General features: G+C 29.2%; 5 protein-coding genes and 1 non-coding gene across 8 annotated transcripts; 1 reads left to right on the plus strand and 5 right to left on the minus strand.

Annotated features, from left to right (window-relative positions):
• Window positions 1–124: 124 nt before the first annotated feature.
• On the minus strand, window positions 125–2,195 carry wol (Dolichyl-phosphate beta-glucosyltransferase wollknaeuel). The gene is made up of 5 exons (XM_033331859.2): window positions 1,851–2,195; window positions 1,505–1,679; window positions 1,243–1,439; window positions 1,059–1,167; window positions 125–988 (listed from the first exon to the last, which is right to left on the minus strand). Exons 1-5 carry the CDS (start codon window positions 1,911–1,913, stop codon window positions 546–548), a joined length of 987 nt encoding a protein of 328 aa, XP_033187750.1. The 5' UTR covers window positions 1,914–2,195; the 3' UTR covers window positions 125–545.
• Window positions 2,196–2,437: 242 nt separating this feature from the next.
• On the plus strand, window positions 2,438–3,011 carry LOC117155653 (uncharacterized). The gene is made up of 2 exons (XM_033331867.2): window positions 2,438–2,715; window positions 2,821–3,011. The coding sequence occupies exons 1-2, from the start codon at window positions 2,465–2,467 to the stop codon at window positions 3,002–3,004; spliced, it is 435 nt and encodes a 144-aa protein (XP_033187758.1). The 5' UTR covers window positions 2,438–2,464; the 3' UTR covers window positions 3,005–3,011.
• A 112-nt stretch (window positions 3,012–3,123) lies between these two features.
• On the minus strand, window positions 3,124–10,756 carry LOC117155642 (uncharacterized). Of its 3 annotated transcripts, none has more exons than XM_033331833.2 (7): window positions 10,201–10,756; window positions 6,234–9,931; window positions 5,077–6,167; window positions 4,709–4,987; window positions 4,003–4,617; window positions 3,730–3,867; window positions 3,124–3,572 (listed from the first exon to the last, which is right to left on the minus strand). In XM_033331833.2, exons 1-6 carry the CDS (start codon window positions 10,427–10,429, stop codon window positions 3,765–3,767), a joined length of 6,015 nt encoding a protein of 2,004 aa, XP_033187724.2. In that variant the 5' UTR covers window positions 10,430–10,756; the 3' UTR covers window positions 3,124–3,572; window positions 3,730–3,764. The 3 variants fall into 3 exon arrangements, with proteins under 3 accessions (XP_033187724.2, XP_033187722.2, XP_033187723.2); XM_033331831.2 differs by having other exon boundaries at window positions 6,234–9,952; XM_033331832.2 differs by having other exon boundaries at window positions 3,725–3,867; window positions 6,234–9,952.
• Window positions 10,757–10,890: 134 nt separating this feature from the next.
• LOC117155650 (soma ferritin-like) lies at window positions 10,891–12,199 on the minus strand. The gene is made up of 4 exons (XM_033331862.2): window positions 12,059–12,199; window positions 11,776–11,983; window positions 11,484–11,675; window positions 10,891–11,415 (listed from the first exon to the last, which is right to left on the minus strand). Exons 1-4 carry the CDS (start codon window positions 12,133–12,135, stop codon window positions 11,131–11,133), a joined length of 762 nt encoding a protein of 253 aa, XP_033187753.1. The 5' UTR covers window positions 12,136–12,199; the 3' UTR covers window positions 10,891–11,130.
• Window positions 12,200–12,503: 304 nt separating this feature from the next.
• Window positions 12,504–13,898, minus strand: LOC117155652 (soma ferritin-like). The gene is made up of 3 exons (XM_033331866.2): window positions 13,667–13,898; window positions 13,281–13,505; window positions 12,504–12,854 (listed from the first exon to the last, which is right to left on the minus strand). The coding sequence occupies exons 1-3, from the start codon at window positions 13,823–13,825 to the stop codon at window positions 12,669–12,671; spliced, it is 570 nt and encodes a 189-aa protein (XP_033187757.2). The 5' UTR covers window positions 13,826–13,898; the 3' UTR covers window positions 12,504–12,668.
• Window positions 12,983–13,054, minus strand: TRNAA-CGC (transfer RNA alanine (anticodon CGC)). The gene has a single exon. It is a non-coding gene; the product is annotated as a tRNA-Ala (tRNA).
• Window positions 13,899–14,801: the final 903 nt, after the last annotated feature.

Below are 14,801 nucleotides of genomic sequence, written 5' to 3' on the forward strand. Positions count from 1 at the left end.
TACATAAATGTCATGATCTGTTTATATAATGTTGTACTATATCATTGTACGTATAAAGAAATTACTAGAAAATTATTTAAAATCTCAGAATAAAATAAACTATATTAATTGAATTAAAAATTACTTCTTTATAAAGTGTTATTTATTAACAATGATCATTACATATTACAATGCATATAATGGATAAAAGAATAAATATATAAACGAAGTAATATATCTTGCTCAATTTGATTAAGTTAATCTAAAACAGCAAACAGCTCTCTTTCTCTTTAAAAACATTTATGATAATCTATCATACTTTTTTGTATATGATTGTTCACTAAAATAAAGATTATTATCATCCTAACAGGATACAAGGTTATTAAATAAAGCTTGTTATGGTTTTCCACATTTATAAATTTTCCTTACAAAGGAAAAATATTTCATGATTACTAGGTAAATTATATTATCTAATTGTGTTAAACATGATATCTAATGTTATCTATAGTGAAAATATTGAATAAAAGGTTTATTTATAAATATTTTGAGTTCTGTGCACATTTGTATTACGTTTGTTTAGATCTTTTTATTTTCCATGCCCCAATTCTATACTTATACCAAATGAAAAATAAATCTTTACCCATTTGTAACCAACTCCAGAAAGGGACTATTTTGGATCCTTCAATTTCTGTCCAATTCACAGGAATCTCAATAATAGGAATGTTTAGAATACTTGCAATATATAACATTTCTACATCAAATGCCCAACGTTCAACATGTAGAGCTTGAAATACAACTCTTGCAGATTCACGTGTTATAAGTTTAAAACCACACTGTGTATCCCTAATACCTCTGACTCCCCAAAACCACACTAGGAAATGGAATCCATGCATTAGTAACAATCGAAAAAAGGTTCTTTTAGCAGTTTCTTCTTTCTCTAAATGAGCTCTAGATCCACATACTATTGCATGAGAAGAACTGATTTCATTTGGCTTATCTATATAATCAACTAGAAAAGATGGTTTTGTCACTATAAATATTTAAGTTTACTTTATATTATACCTTAAGAGATAACTTACATCCTAATATATTTTTCAAACTATCATCTAACTTTTTTAAATCTGTAAACTTAGTAGCACCATCAGCATCTGCAAATAATATTACGCTCCCTCTTGCACTTAATATACCCTTAAATAAAAGTAATTATGATAAAAGATAATGACAATAATAATAAATTAAATTTCATAATATTCTGTTACTAACCAGTCTTACTGCCCCACCTTTCCCTCTGTTTTTAACAAGATTTAATACTCTAATGTTATCATATTTTAATGCATACTGATGAGCAATATCCACAGTTTTATCTGAACTTCCATCGCTAACTATAATCACTTCATAAGTACACCCATTTTTTGAACGGTTTTCCAAATATTCCAAACACTCATCTAACATTACTGGCACTATAAATTAAATATATAAACACATTATGTTTTCATAACATTACTGTTAATGCATCAGTATTTACATCTTTGCTCTTCATTATAAGCTGGTACTATAACACTTAAATGTACGCTCCATTTTTCATATAAAGACGGAAAAGCTTCTGTTTTTTTCGTTTTTGGATTGAAAAAGTACTTTTCCTTCTCATCTTGCCATATTTCTGGATATGGTTTCGTTATTATAAATAATATTATAGAAAACTGAAAGCATGTAATTAATTTCATTATAATATCAAAGAAATAATCGCAGCTACGTATACAATATTTTAATAAAACAAATTATAATTATAAGATATTAATGTACCTATAGAATTGCCACGTTTATACAAATTTAAATAACATAAAAATTGTAATTATAACCTAGAAACGTACCACAATTATACATATTACTGCAAATAAAATAGCATAAAGAAGTAAATGCCCTAACGGTATCATATTAATATTATTATGTTTTTAAATATTAGCAAAAAAATACTTTTCAAAACACGTATTGTTTCATCCTTCCTTATCTTGTGTCACCGCACATGCCTCTGAAGTTGTGATTAATTTGTATACATTTCGCAGTTGGCTGCACTAAATACAAATTTTATCTATTATTTTATTGCTGAAAAACTTCTATATTTAAAATGAAAAGTAGTCACAGAGGAAGTTTAGTATTTATTAGAGATATTAAAAATTAAATAATTTCAAATTTGTTATACAATATAATTCTTCGTAAGTAACTGATAAGTGATTGATAATAAACGTTTGCCCACATAGAGGGAGTTCTACATTTTCAAATTTCTATTTTTATTTATTATGTTCAAAAAATCTGAATTGTCACAATAAAATAAAGTATACTCTAATCGACATTCACGTCTCTATTAATTTTCTGTCTCATGTATTATTCGTTTCGCGTAATTCATTGTACGCTTATTATAAATTAATTTATTATAAATAGTATATTTTATTTATGTACATGAATTAAGTTATGGATATAAAACATAATGGATTCTGATAAAAACAATGAAAATAATAAAATTAATATTTCGGTTGAAATGAAAACTACTTCTCAAAAAAGAGATGAAGATAATACGTATGATACGAATGATACAAATCTAATGATTGATAATATCGCAACAGATGAAAGAAAACCGAAGAAAAAGATAACTATAACTGTAGACGAAGATGATCCATGTCTTAAACAGGAAGACAAAAAAAGACATGTACGATTTGTATTTCCTGGTGAAGATCCAAGGTTTGTTTTACTATGTTACTTTTCTGTTAACTGACATCTATAATATGATTAAAATTGATCTTTTTCATATTCTGAATTAAAGTAATTTGTAATATCGTTATTTAGATTTCAACAACAAAATCAAACATTACGCTGTTGGGTAATGTACCATGATTTCTATCGTTGCGAGCGTACTTTAGGAGAGGGATCAGACGTATGCACTTGGTTTAAACAAGTCTTTACATCTATATGTCCAAGGGAATGGATTAGTCGATGGGATGAACTTAGGGTTAAGGACAAATTAATCTAACACAAATATAAAAATCAAGGGAAATTTCCTAGTAACAAATATAGAGTTTAGGAAGATTGTATATTGTTTTCTATGGCTAAGGGATATAAACTTAAGTTTAAAAATAAATAAACTCGCAATTAGAAAAAAATATTAATCTTTTATTATACAGGTACAAGACTTTTATGAGGTAACTTATATAGAAGTATGAAATGAATATTTGTTGCAATGCCCGACGTTGGCCAGTCATTCGGCTGCCTTCAACAATCGGTCAACAATATCTTCTTTCTCTTTTACATTAATCACACTAGTTACTTGCAGTTCATATATGACACTTTTTACATATGTAAAAAATAAACACTTGCAGCAAATTTTCTTTAAATTTTCGTTAGAATAGAAGCTTGAAATAGCACAGTATTAAAAATTTTGCTTTTTTTAAAATTTATGATCTTTATATAATAAAATTGCTACTTTAATTTGTGCACAAACTCTTGCCGTGATGAAGATAACTTACCATCTTCGGGTGTTACTTCTGCTTGTTAACAGCTTCCATCTATGTGGGATTTTGCATTCTCAGAAATAGTAGTATCTGTAATTGTAAAGTGATAACATTTACTCATAATAAAAATTGTTGGAATTTAGAAGTTAATAGATTATAATAAAGTGTGATCACTTTCAATAAAAATCTTGATTTTTATTTTTTAATGTCCTCTGAATCTTATGAATAAAGATTAAAACCACCTTACGTATATTTTAACAATGCCATTTTGGTAGCTAAATGCTACTTGGTTTGGCTCCCTGTTTGATGAATAAATTGACAATCTCCATCACTGCATGTTCCCATCAGTTCGTATGGACAAAGGACGCCATTGGGATTCGTGTTCCTGGTTAAGAATGATAAAAACAACAAAAAAAATACTCGAAATTTTTGTGAAAGTTAAATTAGAAGAACACTGTATATTTTTTATTTAGAAATAAATATCCTATATTATTGAAATATTTAGAGAGCAAAAACCCACCTTGGTACCTTAAAGTGTGTTAATATTGATTCATAAGGTAAAAGTGTTTTTTTCGTTGAAAGTTCCCCTTCAAGTCTCGTAGTATTCCTCCTTTTACTGCCCGCTTCTAAAGTTGTAGACCTTATTACATTATTTTCTGGTACCACTACCTCATTATCCAGCTTTTGAGCATCTTGCGAGTTAAGCACACCAGTAGTAGGAACAGGATTATCACTTAAGTTTGTTTGTTCAGTAGATACTTCTTGTTCATGGTTGTTTTGTGTAGGTGTACTTTCTTCATTAATGCTTGGAGCACAATTATTTAATACTATATTTTTTTTCTTATCTGTATCACTTACATTTACTGTAGTAACTTCTTTGTGTACAGTTTTTCTAATTTCATTAGATTTTATTGGAGATTCATTTTCGTTTAAAATTGTCGTATTGGATTCTTCCAGAGAGTCACTTTGACAAATTTCTGTACATGCACTAGACACAGTTGTTTCTTCCAATTTTGATAATTCGTATATGTCGGAAATGTCAATAGATGGTACTTTTTTCCGGGAAAGTTGCCGCGTGTGATTAGCTACTTCTTTCAATCTATTATCTAAAAGTTGTGCTCCAGCTTCAGGTATCCTAGAAGATACAGTGAAAGAATTAAAAATATTTATATTTTGTGTTCACAGTGATTTGAAGATTAATAGTAATGATTCTATTAATATATTACTTATAATCTCTTCCTACAATTCTATTTCCCAAGTTTGTACAAATAATTGCGAGTTTATAGCATTTTTGGCGACCTGCATTGATTTTTCCGCGAGCTTCTACTACTTTTGGACCTATATTATTAATACGATTACGTTGCACTTGTAATCTTTCTTCAGCAACTTTGAGCTGTTCCCTGAGCTTTTTGACTTCAGCCGCTAAATTCGTCTGTAGATCTCTTTCCATATGCCACTGACGAAGATTTTGCGACATCTTCGCCAAATCATCTAAGATTGTATAGCTGTTTTATCAAGAAATGAATAAATTACTATATAGAAATACATTAAAAATTAATGGATATTAATGAATTTTCATTAGAAAGTTGGTTACCGTTTCATAACTAATTCTTGTTCTGTATCTATTAAACGTTGTTCTTGTTCCGCGCGTGAAAGATTAATAAGAGTATTTAGCTCTGCCTTGACATCTTTTTTAATTTCTTCCCAATTTTCTTCTACGCTTCTTATATCTTTTGGTGACACATTGTTTTTGGGTGATAGAAAATGGATGTCATATTTATCTTTTGTACTTGAAGTCAATAATGTATCTTCCTGACATTGTGGAAGATATATTGTAGATTCAGATGTATTAAGACTTTCATTCCAACTTTGAGGTGTTCTTGATAAAATAATAGTCGATGTATCTGAGTCCACTGTATTGTTATTACCAAATGGAGTATTATTAGAAACAATGTCTTCCTTTGTAGGACATGAAAGTTGATTTATATTATTATCATATATATTTTTATTACTGCTATTTTTATTTCCAGAAATATTTTCACTTCGATCGATTATTGTTTCGTTATTTAAGGTCACTTTATCATTTATTGTTACCACTCGATCGTTTGTATCATTTTTTACTTGTACCTGTACATATTTTCGATTTACTTCATCTGTAGATAAAATTTTTAAGCTAGGTGAAGTTTTTGTTTTCGTTGGACTCTTTCGCGATATATTCGTCGGTTGCATGTTTCCAACTGCTTTGTTTCCAATATTATTTGGACTACTTTCAGCAGATACAGATATATTATTTATTATTGACTTTGTTAGTGCTTTTGTTTGAATTGGATCTGTATGTTCTTGTTTATCAACATCATACATTTTGCTGATACATGACTGAATGTTGCTCGTTGATATAGTGGTACTTCTTACTGAATCTGCTAAATTTTTAGAGCAATTTTCCTTATTTAATTGTTGTGTACTTATACTTTGACTTTTTGAGGGTATTGTATAATGTAGTTTCGCATATAACTCTTTACTTGAGCTATTGGATGATATGGGTTTTGAAGATACTTCCATATTTTTATTTTTTATTAAACTGTTGTTTTCTATTGTTTTATGTAGCTTCAGCTTCTCGCGTTCTAAAATTTGTTGTTTTAACCGTCGATATTCCTCTTGCTGAGATGCAGGTAAATGACGAACAGCCTGTAAAAATAGTCAAATAATTAAATATTTCATATATGATACAATATTTTGTTGTAGTATTCTTACCAGTGGTGTTTGTAGATTGGATGAATTTGATTTTTCTGGTTTTGTTACTAATACTGCATCTTTCTTAGATGTTTGTGATATTACAGTTGGTCTTGCAGCTGCCATAGATTCTTGTTTTTTCCGTACTGCACGTAAAAATTGATCTAAATTTTTTTCAAACTCTGCTGTAGGATTTATTGCTGGTTGATGTTTTTCTATTGTGACAGTATGTGCTGAAGAAGCAGCTGTACTCTTTTGCCATTCAGATTCAGAATCACTTTCTGTATCAGACTCTAAATTTATAACAATCCTTTGTGTATCGGACAATGCCTTTGTATTAGCAGACCATTTACTGTCATTAGATTTCATTTTAGACAGAACTTCATTTTCTGCAATTTTTTGCTTGTTATAAATTGTAGCTCTTTGTAAATTTAATCTCTTTTGAATCATTGTATTTTGGTATTTTTTCGCATTATTTACAACTTTTGTACTTGCAGGAATTGAAATTCTTTTTATAAATTTCTTCTGTGGACTTTTTGTTATAGGAATTGATCTTTTTCTTCCAATTACTGTGTTTGAAGCCTTAATACTTTCAAGAGATAAACTTTTCTGTGTAACATTGTATATTTTCTCTCCGGCATTTGATTGATTTTTATCGTTTTCAGAACCACATAAATTTATATGTGGAGTTGGTAAATTATTAACTGTAGATAATACCATATTTGATACAGTTTGATTTGATACAGCAGATGTAGTACTTGTTGTTGTAAGTGCAACTGAATTGGAACAACTGTTAGTGATTTTTGTTCGTTTTGGCAAAGAAGCTAATAAAATTGCCCTTAATGCATCTTCATCTTCATCAAGACTTTGTCTTCTGTCTTCTGTACTCTTTTCTTGTGCTGATGTATCATTAGATGAATTATTACTTCTCTGTATTTTATCTTCATTAGTTTCTAAAGAAATTTTATTTAGTTTATCATCAATATTTTTGGACATTTCTGACGTACATATATGGACACAATCTGTCTCGTCCATTCGTGTCTGCGTTTCTTTTTGATTTTGTTTATTATCTGCATAAAGAACTTGATCTGATTTACATATTTGCTTATCTACAGTATTTACATTATCATCGTTTGTACATAATGTATTGTGTTTTTTTGCAATTAATGATGCAGTGCTTTTTCTTTTTAATCCCCTTTTAAGCAGTTTCTTTTTCTTTTGTGTTAGAATTTTAATATCACCTGTATTATTTGGGCTTGTAATTATATTATTTTGTGCCAGAGTTGCACTGGGATTACTTTCTACTAGTGAGATATGAGATGATTTATCTGTAGATATTTCATTAGTTAGATCTTCATGAAATGCAGTTGGTATAGTTAAAATAGAATGTGACTTTTGTGAAAAGGACATTAATTTTATAGGTTTAAAGGAAGCATTTATCTTTGTACTACTTTCTTTATTAATAACAACTGGCTGCATTTCTGCACTTTTGAATGTAGGTTCTTGCTGTAATGCATTCTTTCTAGTTGGTAGTGGCAGTTGCAATTGTTTGTTTGTTTTCAAAATTGGTGCTGGAACTAGTGTTCTATTAATTAATGTTGGTATTTTATTTGTATCTTTGGTAACATCTGGTAATCCCTTCATATAAAGCGGTTCTGATATTTTGTCTTTAACATTATTTGATATATCTGGAATGTACTCTGAAGTTTTTATGTTTTTGAAAGTATCAGTTAATAGATTTACATCTGCTTCAGTTTCAGGAAGATCATCAATTGTTATCATTGAACTACTAGGAGATATTGATTCCATAAGATAACTTGTATTAGACCTAAGAATTGGATCCAATGAAAATGTTTCTGCTTTACTTAATTGTTCATCTTCATTTACATTGTCTACTTGTTTTGTACTTTGTGTATGTTGATTTGTTGATACATTATTATATTGTTCATTATTTCCACATGTATTAGAAGTATATGATTCTAAAGAAACTAAGGAAGAATTTGAGATAGTTAGTGGACCAAGAGCTTGTGGAAGAGCATGTGATAAATCAGGATCATATACAGGAGTGTCAGTTGGAGAATAAGGCATTTCTTGGATCGAATTAATATCTAAAACTTCAGAAGTATGATTGCTTTTAACAGTAGCACATGTATTTTCATAAGAAGATACATTTAAATGAGAATGATGTACTTTCATAAAATCTGATTTAAAAGTTTCTGTTAAGTCAGTTGATGAATATTGTATATTTGCATTTGTAGCACATAATGGATTTTGTGATTGTGCATAATATGCAATATTTGGCAAAAAACTTCGATTTTCAACAATTTTCTCCTGATAAGATTTTTGATCATCCTGATTACTTGTTATAGATGTATTAAAATTTGCACTATTATTTGCTCCATTAAGAGAGATGCACGATACATCAGATGGTTGAATACCCAACAATTCTGTATCCACAGATATATTGGCAGTAATTTTGTCTGTTGGAGAATATGGTAATTTTTCTTTTTCTTTTTCAACATATGTATCTAATTCCATATCCTCTGTATGATCACTTTCATTTACAGGGAATGGAGTATGAGGTGGTGATGCAGAATTTTCCTCTCCAGGTATAGGAATGCTATCTAAAAAGCTTTGAGTAAATGGACTTTCACTACGAAAGCTATTAGATTTCTTAGACTTTCCCAATTGAATTCCCTTTTGAATTCTATTCTGATGTTTTTTTAATACAGCAGAACGAAGTGCAATCATTCTTAATTCCAAATCTTCTTCATCTTGATCATCATTCATATTTGCACTCACATGTTTTATAGTTTCAGTCTTTAGCTGTTCATTTTGTTTATTTGATTTATTTTGTTTTGTTTCAAGAGCTTTCTGCCTTAATAATGCCAAATCTTCTTCATCATCTGCATCATTAGATTCCTTTTTATTTATATCCTTTATAGATTTTCCTTTTGAAGAATTTGTCAAATCAGTATTATTGTTAGAAGCACTTTTCATCATATTTGTTAACTTCTCTTTTAATGAAGATGCATGCTCTTTATTTTTATTTAAAGTTTCTTCTAATGAATGAGTTCCCATTGAATCTAATTTTCTGACTTTTTTTAGTAATTTATGTGTAGTATCAGTATAATTATGGGATGATTTTAAGTCAATATGTGACGTTTTCCGAGGCATTGTCTTTGTTGAAGATCTGTATGGTGATCTTTTAGGAGATTTAAGTCTTCTTGGAGACCTCCTTGTCACTGGTGATCTAGTACGAGTAATTGGCGATTTTGATCTTCTAAAAGGAGATCTTGTTTTTATAAGAGATCTATGTCTTTTGGGTGGTGATCTTAGAATTATTCTTGATCTACTTCTTCTATGAATAGGACTCATTTCTCTGTGATGTGACCTAGAAGTATTTTTTGTCGTATCATCTTTTACTATACTAGCGCATTCTTTCTTAGATACATCTGCAGTAGCCGAAGAATCTAGATTATCCAATGAAAGTATACGATTTCTTTTCTTTTTCTTCTTTTTTTTCTTTCTGTTTTTGGAAGGAGAACGTATCATAATTTGTTTAGAATTATCTGCAAGACCAACAATTTCCATATCACTGTCACTTGAAATAGGCACAAGGTCGTCATTTTTTTCTTGAAGTGTAGAAGCTGTATGTTTTGTTCCAATGCATCCTGATTCTTTCATTTGATGAAGATTTTCTTTGCCCTGGACTGCATCTTGTAGAATAAGGTCAACTTCTACTTGATTAGAACATGATATGTCGAGAATAATAATACATTGGGTATAGAAAGGTTCAATATGTTATCAAATAGAAATACATTTTACACAAATTATATCCCAAAATATTAAAAATATATTTTTTTAATATTCATATTTAATAAAAGAAAATTGAATTTTATTTCAAGCTTATTTTTCATAACAATATAAACAATATAAACAATATGAAGTTAAAAGTATTAAAAAAACACTATATTATTTAATTTACCTCTTCTATTAGAACCCTTGGAAGGATAAAACTTGGCAGGAGCCGTACAGCACGTTGCATTTTGTTGAGTCGACAGAAAATTTGAACAATGAGAAATTTTAGTGCCATATCCGTAATTTAAATGTCCTTCCTCGGAAGAACTTACATCTTCCAAGGATATCTCACCTTCTTCTTTCTCATCTAACACACCAACTGTTTCCGTACACTCACTCGACAAATCGCTAGCCATTCTTGAACTTACCCTCGAACCATGAACAATTACTCGCGTCCATTCGTAATAATACAAAACTGTTTCATGAAAATTAGGGTTAATTACGTATTAACAATAATTGTGATTTTTTTACCGATCTAAATCTAACACTCGCACTACACTATATTATAAATAATACCGCGATTAAAATCCTTTAATATAACGAATAAAAAATTTAAATAATCCCGAATACCGCATTTAATTTAGACAAAGAGAAATTACTTAGTCACTAAAACATCCGTTTTTATTGCAACTTTATCTTCACAACTAAATGCATGTAATAGTTCTGCCATGCTAAGTCGTTTTCAATGCATGATACGAAACAGTTGGTTTTCATTATTCACTGATTCGGTGTGTTCTAAAATTACACAAACGATTACATTACATGAAAACGAAGCGATTAATCTTTGAACAAAGTCATATTCACATTTTTTATTAATTTATTATCATACGGAAAATTCTACTTTTTTTTGTAAGTGAAATTTTATTAAATTGTTATACACTGTTTGAAAAATGATCTTTTTATTAATATTTTTCAAGTATTTTTATCGTAATACTTCAAGTATTGTATCGGCTTTTCACTTTCCCTATAATGTAATTGACATGTACATATATTGTTATTTCAAATTAAATATAAACATGATATATCATATACTATATGACATAAGAAAGCGGAAATATTACTTGTCAGTACTATTTGGTCGCAATTTTGAACGAAGAATATTAAATTTTGGTTGAACGTAATGTTCAAGTAAATCTTTATCAAATATAAAGCGTGCTAATGATTGATCACCGATACCAGACAGGACAGCTACAAATCTTCCCATTTCATTCACACTCTTCATCTGATCTTCCATAAAGCCGGTAACAATAAAATCACTAGCATTTAAATCACCATGTTTTTCCGCAACAGCATTTACTGCTACTAGTTTTTCAGCTACCTCTAATTCCAAAGTCAATGCTGTCTAAACAAATTTAATAACCATGCATATTATTAAAAGAGAATACTTAATTCTTTCTTTTAATTATTTACTTTAAAAGCGTGCAATGGACATTTCCAATCTTGGTCGGAAGGAGGTTGTATTGGACATAAATTTACAAGACCTCCGCGCATTTTGACGTAATTTAGAAATCTGATAGCATGCTCATGTTCCTCGTGATGCATTTGCATGAAAAATGATTCACAGCCAGGCAATGCTACATCTGCGCGCCCGAAGTATGCAGCCTATAGAAAATAACTGATTTACATTAAAGATAATACTATTAAAAAAACTATATATTTATTTATCTTTTTAAGAAACAAATAGTTCTATTTTTTATCTCACCATGGACAAATAATGATAGAAAGCTTTCAGTTCCGTATTTATTTGTTCGTTTAATATAGTTTCAGTTTCTTGATGAAACTTAAAATTGGCCGGTTTTCCACTTGGCCATTTCGTAGGTTTATCAATGCAAAATTCATCCTTGCAGGAGGTTGCCAAAAATTTGGCAAGAAATAGTTTTGGTTTACATATTCCCTTGTAGAGTTTAGTTCTTCAAAAAGATTACTTACATTTTCGAATTATACTCAATATTAGATTCTTTCATAAATAAAAGTTACAAACTTACTCTTTAGTATATAATTGTCGAACAAACGAGTTGAAAACATCACTAAGAATTTTTTTATCACTACGCAATTTTAACATGATTTATCTTTAGTTACAAACAATTTACATACACATTTCTTGATATAAAGAACTTCGTCAATTGTAAAAATTATTCTTTAAAAAATTTTCATTTTTATTTGTATGTTATGTCATATGTCATATTATCGATTCGCAATTTATTTTCGATATCACGCATAAATGTTTTTGAAACAAAAATAGAAACTATATATAATCAGGATTGCCAAGCTTTATTGCGCTCAAAGTTAGCACTACGTTGTACAATATATATAACGTTTGTCACACTTCTTAACATGGTAAAAGATGTAGATTCAATCCGAAATGAATTTCTTACTAATACTTTTTGGAAGTATTTGTAATTTGATGCAGAAATGTACAACACTTCAAAATTATACAAGTTCATATATATTTATTTTAGCAATAGAAATTAAAATACTGTATTTATTTCTCACATTAGTATTGTGTAATGTACAATTTTTTGCTCATTCTCTGTCCATGCATAGTATGTTGACGTTTTTACTACAATAATAGTGTTAAATTTTTAAAAGGGCGTTTTATTCCCCAAGTTCTTGGTCGATGATATGTACTCCTACACCATCGCCAACTCTTTCTAATTTTGTTATGTGGTTGGCAAGTTCATTGATGGAGTCTACTTGTTCTTTCAGATACTCGGTTTCAAGGAAATCTAACAAGTTTGGATCGTTGTGTCGAGTCGCTAAGGCGTGTATTTGGAGAAGACTCTGAAAATGATAAAATATTTATAAAAATATTTATATACTTTATATTTCACTAAAAAACATTACATTTTATTACTGCAAAATGTTCATGTTACAAATTTATAAAGAAAAAAAAAAGAAAAAAATCAGATTGGAGGAGCTGGGATTTGAACCCAGGACTTTCCGCATGCGAAGCGGACACTCTACCACTGAGTTACACCCCCACTTGAAAGAACGGGTATTAAGAATCTATAAAAGGGAATAAGTTGATATATTAAAAATATCAATGGAATTAAACTATAATTGAAAGTATTTCGTACATTCTAAAGAAATAAGACATAATCAAAATGTATATAGGAATATTATTTTCATATAATTTTGTATAAAATTACTTTTCTATTCTAATAACAATTGTTACATTTGAAATAAAATTTTAATAAACATACATACCTCATTAACTTGTCTCTCTAGCTTCAATGCTTCCGTCATAGCGTCATGAGCGCTGATCCAGTCATTTTTTGGCGGGTTTTCAATAGGTGCCAGAGTGATGCTGCCACCTCTCTTGTTTTGATAAGTCATAAATTTCATGGCGTGTTCTCTTTCTTCGTCTGAAGCTTTTTTGAAATACGTATAATGCCCTGGTAAAGCTACGTCGCATCTATCGAAGTAATATGCCTACAAAAATAATCACGATAATAGAACATGAAATAAAAACACAGAAAGTATTCATGACGAAAATAATGGTATAGGAAATAAGATGTTTCTTTTTATTTAAATTTTATTGCTAAAGAAAATTCAACGTCTAGAATAGCCACTTAATCGATATATTGACTAACCATAGACAGATAGACGTAACTCGAGAACAATTCCAAATTGATTTGGTTATTAATCGCTTGCTCACAGTCTTTGTGAAAATTTTGTCTAACTAGATCCATGATGTTCGACTTCATTGTAGTTAATTTCGTCAAAGTAGAGCGCAAATATAAAGGCACCATATAATAACACTAATTTCGCGGACCTTCACGATGTACCGACTGCGAGCAAATGATGCGCAGTTGTGGCACACGCAAGCGCGCTGTACACATTTTATTGATTTCATGTTCAAAATTGACCTTGAATACAAACATAACAAATTAAAAAATTTAATGTTATATAATGATTTAGCATTTCGCGGCGTTGTGATAAACATGTTTGTTACAGATTGTTATTTTTTTCTTTTTATGTTTTGAATTGATTGAATTATTATTCCATATGTTTAATTATTACTTATAATTTACAATAAAGAGGTACGTACGATGGACTTCTAAATCTATTAGTATTTGCATTCTTAAATTAATGAATATTTTTAGCTTTGCCTTTTTGGATTTAAATGTTGTTTGAATTACGTGCGTTCAGAGAGTTTCCACTATATCAATAGGATAGACCAATAGGAAGAAAGTCTGAGTGTCAATGATTTACTTTGGTTAGGTTTCGGAACGCACATGCATGATATGCAAGTGTATAATTATTGTGATGAACTTCATGATTTGATTTCATTTTAAATGTTGAAGGTAGATCTTTTTAATTTTCTTTTTTACAAATTTTGTTCATAGTTAAATTTATCTTAAATATCATTTTGAATTTTCTACTTAGAGAATTTCGTTTTTGTTAATGTGACATTGATATTATAATTTTAATGTTATTTCGTAATACTATTCTGGCTTTATATGAATAGTGTACATAATTATACATCTTTTTTATTTTAAAATTTATATCATAATCTATTTCAATGACATATTAGCTTATTATTGAAAATGAAAAGATTCAACTAATAGGTTATGTGCGACGTTGTTTACAAATATCCAGGTTATAATTAATCTAATTGTTTTCAATATAATAATGCATTTGATATTAACATTGTGATATCAATTTTATCAATCATATGATTTTTTAATGTTTTTACAGCAAAAGGACTATGTATATGTAATGTAC

This window comes from Bombus vancouverensis, chromosome 6 (genome assembly GCF_051014615.1).
Source record: "Bombus vancouverensis nearcticus chromosome 6, iyBomVanc1_principal, whole genome shotgun sequence".
NCBI lineage: Eukaryota > Metazoa > Arthropoda > Insecta > Hymenoptera > Apidae > Bombus > Bombus vancouverensis.